This window comes from Symphalangus syndactylus, chromosome 2 (assembly GCF_028878055.3).
Source record: "Symphalangus syndactylus isolate Jambi chromosome 2, NHGRI_mSymSyn1-v2.1_pri, whole genome shotgun sequence".
Lineage (NCBI taxonomy): Eukaryota > Metazoa > Chordata > Mammalia > Primates > Hylobatidae > Symphalangus > Symphalangus syndactylus.
The window spans coordinates 128,568,882-128,574,881 of NC_072424.2; the positions used below are offsets into that span (position 1 = coordinate 128,568,882).

Genomic DNA, 6,000 nt, shown 5'->3' on the forward strand with positions numbered 1-6,000 from the left:
AACCCTAATTAGTATTAAGGGTCTTTACTGTGCCTTTGGAATGGAATCATTTCTCAAGTTTTTGTAACTAGAAATTTCAACACTAATAATCTCTGTTCTTCCAAGGAATTTGGAGTTGAAAACTCAAAGGATCTGAGTATAGGTCTGTAATGAGAAGTTAGACTATTTACCTTGATCACAGGGAATAGGGGGTGAGGGATTGGGGTTGCAATTAAAGGTCACACAATAACAGGTTGTTTTTCTCTCCTCATAGAAGATAGACTCAAAAGAAAAGGCAAAACTCACCTAAATGAGTATTTATTAGTAGTTTAAGTTCAAGAAATAATTTACTGATAACACATCATTAAAAATGTAAATAGCTTAAAGAAGAAGAAGAAAACAGTGTTACCTGCTGGTTGTCATATATAGGATACATTTCCTTCACAGAGATTGTATCAATATGGTCTGAGCAAGATATAGGATGCATTAGAGGAAGCTTGTCCAACCCATGGCCCACAGCTGCATGCAGCCCATAACAGCTTTGAATGTGGCCCAACACAAATTTGTAAACTTTCTTAAAACGTTAAGGGGTTTTTTTTTTTTTTGAGATTTTTAAAAAGCTCATCAGCTATCACTACTGTTAGTGTATTTTATGTGTGTCCCAAGACAATTCTTCTTCCTCCAGTGTCTCCTGGGGAAGCCAAAAGATTGGACACCCCTGCATTAGAGTTTTTTGATTCTAGGGTGGTTGTGCAGGTACCTGGATTGGGGAGGGTGGCAGATCTTGAAATTGACATCTCTGAGCTCCCATCTTAAGTTTTTGCTAGCCGAAGAGAATCCCTTACCCATAGCATGGTTAATGTATTAATATTTAGAAATATCTGTACTCAGAATCAGGGCAAAGGGGAGAATGGACTTGTGGCTTAATTTTAAGTGCAAAAGCTTTTGTGGAAGTAACTGTTAGGTCCTATTCTTGAACCAATAGTAGAGAGCATTAGATTATTGAGTACATGCACAGACGGTTCCTTCTTAATGTCTTGGTGGCCTAGGCTTTAGTGCTCTGCTTCTTGGGGATGTGAAATGAGATGTGAGTTAGTCAATACATGTGGTTTTGAAGCACTTGAGGGGAGAACTTTCCTTAGTAGACCTTGGTTCCCCAGACAATGGCGGTGGAGGGCTGCCTGGAAGCAAGAAGTGCAGGAACAGCCAGGAGCTGACTCCTCTAGGAGCAGTTGTCTGAGAGCAAAGAAGAATGATGGGAAGCCAGGGGTAGCTATTGCATTGTGGATTGTGGCCATGCTGCTTTTTTTTTTTTTTTTTTTAGATGGAGTCTCGCTCTGTCACCCAGGCTTGAGTGCAGTGGCACGATCTCGGCTCACTGCAGCCTCTGCCTCCCAGGTTCAAGCGATTCTCCTGCCTCAGCCTCCCAAGTAGCTGGGACTACAGGTGCACGCCACCATGCCTGGCTAAATTTTTGTATTTTTAGTACAGACGGGGTTTCACCATGTTGGCCAGGCTGGTGTTGAACCCCTGACCTCAACTGATCCAACTGGCTTGGCCTCCCAAAGTGCTAGAATTATAGGCGTGAGCCACCATGCCCAGCCCTGCGATGCTGCTTTTAAAGACTGCTTGAATGATTTTTCATTGACCAGGCTGAAGTGCTGACTTTCTTATTTTTATAATGCATGTTTTCAGCACTGACACTGTTTTAGGCTTATAAAGAAGACTAGAAACTTTCATTATATATAGTGGACACTTGCAGACCTGCTGTTGAAACAAAATAATGGACAATTAGATGAAATTAAATGAACTTTTAGGTGGCATTTTTATTTATATTAAACCATGGATTTTTGTGTGTGTGTGTTGCTCAGAGTTCAATGATTACTCATCCTTAGACATCAGTTAGTCTTGTCTACTGTCAGAATTTTAAAATATGTTGGTTAGAATGTTATTCTCTTATTTTTAATCTTCACATGTAGGAATTATCCTGTGTGTATTTACTGTTTCAATATTTGCCTTCCAGGTGCCAGGATTGCTGAGTATTCCCAGTTGTATGACCAGATTGTATTCAGAGAGTCTCCCTTGAAAATTCAGAAGGATGGCTGCGCCAGCCCTCAAGAATCCTCCCTCCTGAGGTCTGCGTCACCCTCCCAGGTCCACCATGGTAGTGAAGACTGGCTTCTGCATTCAACCTATAGTAACGGAGAGTTAGCAGATTTCTGTCTCCCACCAGAGCAAGACTTGAGGTCAAGATATCCCATGTTTGAGATCAACACAAAAAGTACTCCCAGGCAATTGTCCACAGCTTGCTCTGTGCCTTCTCTTCAAACCTCTGACCCTCTGCCAGGCTCTGTGCAGAGATGCAGCGTGGTAGTAAGTCAGCCCAACAAAGAGAACTGGTGTCAGGACCATCTTTACAACTCCTTGGGTCGGAAAGGGATCAGTGCTAAATCTCAGCCTTATCACAGGTCCCAGTCATCTTCCTCTGTCTTGATAAACAAATCAATGGACTCTATCAACTACCCTAGTGACGTGGGAAAGCAGCAGCTGCTGTCTTTACACAGAAGTTCAAGGTGTGAGAGTCACCAGGACTTGCTGCCAGATATTGCTGACTCGCGTCAACAGGGCACTGAAAAACTCTCAGATCTCACACTCCAAGACTCACAGAAAGTTGTGGTGGTCAATAGAAATTTACCCTTAAATGCCCAAATTGCAAAACAGAACTATTTTTCCAATTTCAAAGAGACTGATGGAGATGAAGATGACTATGTGGAAATCAAGTCAGAAGAAGATGAGTCGGAGTTGGAGCCATCTCACAATCGTAGAAGGAAATTTGACTCAAAGTTTGTGGATGCTGACTTTTCTGATAACGTCTGCAGTGGCAACACATCGCATTCTTTGAATAGTCCGCACACTCCAAAAAAGCTGGTTAACAGCAAACTTGGCCTTTCACCATATCTGACACCATATAATGATTCTGACAAACTGAATGACTATCTTTGGAGGGGGCCATCTCCCAATCAACAAAATATTGTCCAGTCTCTAAGGGAAAAATTTCAGTGTCTCAGTTCAAGCAGCTTTGCTTAAGGTTCTTCATAATAACTGCTTGAATCAACTTCCTATTTTGCTCATAAAACGTTACAGATACTGATGAGGTGTTTTATGTATACCAGATTAAAACAATTTTGTAAGAACCAGAGGTGTAAAATATACTTTCTTTTACAGCACAACTTTTTGAAATGGCTGACGATGCAGCCAGGATTGTACTGTAGCACATGTTGGCATCAACAGTATATTTTCTCATGCTGAGTGTCTTCATGGTTCATGTAAGTCAATCTTACTTGAAAGTTTTTAGACTTTTAACACGATGGCCATAACCTGACAATAGTGCCCACACCTTAAGAAATGCAACAATCCTTTCCTGTTATCCAGAAGGCCCAGGTAGTTTTATCCTGTGACTCAAAGGCAGCAAGGAGACTTTTTCACATTTTAAAAGGCAATGAAAGCTGCTGAAAGAATTATGCTTATATCTCACATTTTGGTTATATTTGTGGTAACACCTTAGGATAACGTAAGCCAGAGATCTGTAATTGGAGTGTAGTCTGAGGTGCCCATTTTAGGGTTTTTGTGCTAGTATTCTTTTATTTCATTTTGATGCAGAAATTGTAAGACTCTTGAAAATTAAAATGTAGCGGGACCCATTTTCTGTACACAGAACCCTTTACCTGTATTCCTGGACAAGGCCTAGAGAACGAGCTGCTCATCATGTTTATAATATAATTTCTGGGGTGAAATGAATGATTTCCTTACCGGCTTAGAGAAACCCAAGGTCAATAAAATGCAGATTGACTTAGCTATTAGAAAAGATGGGATGGCTTCTGGGAACCACTTAACTCTTCAAATGACAGTTGAAAGAGAAAAAGCAAAACTGAAATCCCACCAGACCATTTTGTGTGCCTGTTTCTAATCAATACAAAGTTAAGCATGAGCTAAAATCAGACAAAGCGCTTTAAACGTATCCTTTCCAGAGCGCTTTGCACATGCACCCTCCTGAGTTTGGGACTCTGCCAGATGACCAACTTGATCCTGGCCCTGAGGAGTCGGCTGCAGGAATAGGGCAAGAATCTATTTCCTAAACCACACATCACATGGGAGCCTTTTTTCGTTGTTTTCAGGTATATTAAAGAATGAAATCTTTGGTTACTAGGTGCTGACTAATAACACCTTTTATATTCTAACCATTTGTCACATTTCACTGTGATACTGTATACCAATCTAACTCCTTATGAAAGGCAACAAAAAAACAAAAATAAGACATTGTGAATAAAAAGCAAAATCAAAGAAGCTAGAGAAAAATGAAGGCAGATATATTGCGACTTTATAAACATATTCTATTTTACTGAAGACTGCAGTTAATGCAGCAAGAATGCTTTCTCAAGCGGGGGCCTTTGTATTCTCATTTTAATCAGGTGTACATTCTACGGCCTCTCCCCCATGCTGTTAGTTTCTATTTTAAAAGATACAATAATATATGTAGGGAAAGGGGCCTGGGCTCTTCATTTAAAGGTAAGCAGTAATATTGAGTAAGTGACATAATTCTTTTTGTAAGTCCTATGCCTCTTTTTAACTGTAAAACATAAAACATGAGCATTTTTATCTTACAAATAGGTACCTAAGGCATTTGATTTTCTTTTTAAATAACAAAAAATAACCCAAGTTTCTTGCTTCTCCAAAGTATTCTTCTCATAGCTTATAAAAGAAAGTCCACATTGAATAGCATGGTCTGGAAACATTCCTTCTTTATTGTCTTTATTTGAACATGATATGAGTTTCCAAGATGAAGTGATCAAGCTTGGCTCACTGCAACCTCTACCTCCCCGGTTCCAGCGATTCTCCTGCTTCGGCCTCTTGAGTAGCTGGGATTACAGGTGCCCGCCACCACACCCGGCTAATTTTTGTGTTGTCAGTAGAGGCGGGGTTCATCATGTTGGCCAGGCTGGTCTCGAACTCCTGACCTCATGATCCATCCACCTCGGCCTCCCAGAGTGCTGGGATTACAGGTATGAACCACTGCGCCCGGCCAAGAAAGTATGTTCTTAGAGGTGTGTGTAAGTGCATTTGTATTACCTATGAACAAAATTACCTGACTCTTGTCCCAGGAAAGCTGTTTCACATTTTCGCTTTTTGGTTGGTATTATCCAATTCTATATAGTTCATATTATTGTTCTGTCTGACTCTCAGAAATTACTTCTTCACGCCAGTGTCTTGTTGCATGACTTTGATGTCACCGATAGGAATACACCTCACTGCACGTAAGTGGGTATCTTATTGTATAAAATGTCTACATGGCTTTAGGTTTTAGGACAAATGTGTAGATTTATAGATCATTTCTGTTGACCAGGACACAGATTTTGAGAGCTGTGTGTATATATATATAATCATGTTTGTATTTTTTTCCTGAAAGTTATCAATTGCTTTTGTTTAAAATAGTTTGTTTTAGAGGTGGGGTGGGGATGTATATAATGGGGGGAAAAGTTATATGTACTTTAAAGTATGTCAAGTTCTTACTAGTTCCCTGTACTGAAAGTTCAGTTTTTTTTATATAAGTTTACTTTTCACCTGCTCTATTCTTTGTGGGAAAAAAAAAAATGCATCTAGAAAAACATAGTTTAAATACTGTATATAAGATAATGAAAGTTAGTAATGTTCATTATTTAATAAAGTTTGTAAAGTACAAGGTAATTTATAGTGTGAATTAATGTGTTTATTTTAGAACATCAAGATATTTCCAAACTACATTAAGCTATAATACTTTTTATTGCCTTGTGAACCGTGGAGAAAATGGTTCAGGGTCACAATGATATAACTATGTCTCAGTGGCCCATGATAGACCATTTTCTACATCTTTGGATTACCTTTGAAACAGTGAATTTGGTGTCTAGGATTTTTGTTTTCTTGAGAGACAGCTAAATTAGATCAGTTGCTAAATTACCTTTTTAAAAAATTTGCAGTAAGGAACAG

General features: G+C 39.4%; 1 protein-coding gene across 2 annotated transcripts in view; it reads left to right on the top strand.

Annotated features, from left to right (window-relative positions):
• Positions 1-5,721, top strand: part of PLEKHG1 (pleckstrin homology and RhoGEF domain containing G1) — a 121,631-nt gene extending 115,910 nt beyond the window's left edge. For both annotated transcript variants that reach the window (XM_063632253.1, XM_055267423.2), the window contains exon 16: positions 2,003-5,721. In XM_063632253.1, coding sequence (XP_063488323.1) covers positions 2,003-3,066 — 1,064 coding nt within the window. In that variant the 3' untranslated portion in view covers positions 3,067-5,721. The remainder of the gene's footprint in view (positions 1-2,002) is intronic.
• Positions 5,722-6,000: the final 279 nt, after the last annotated feature.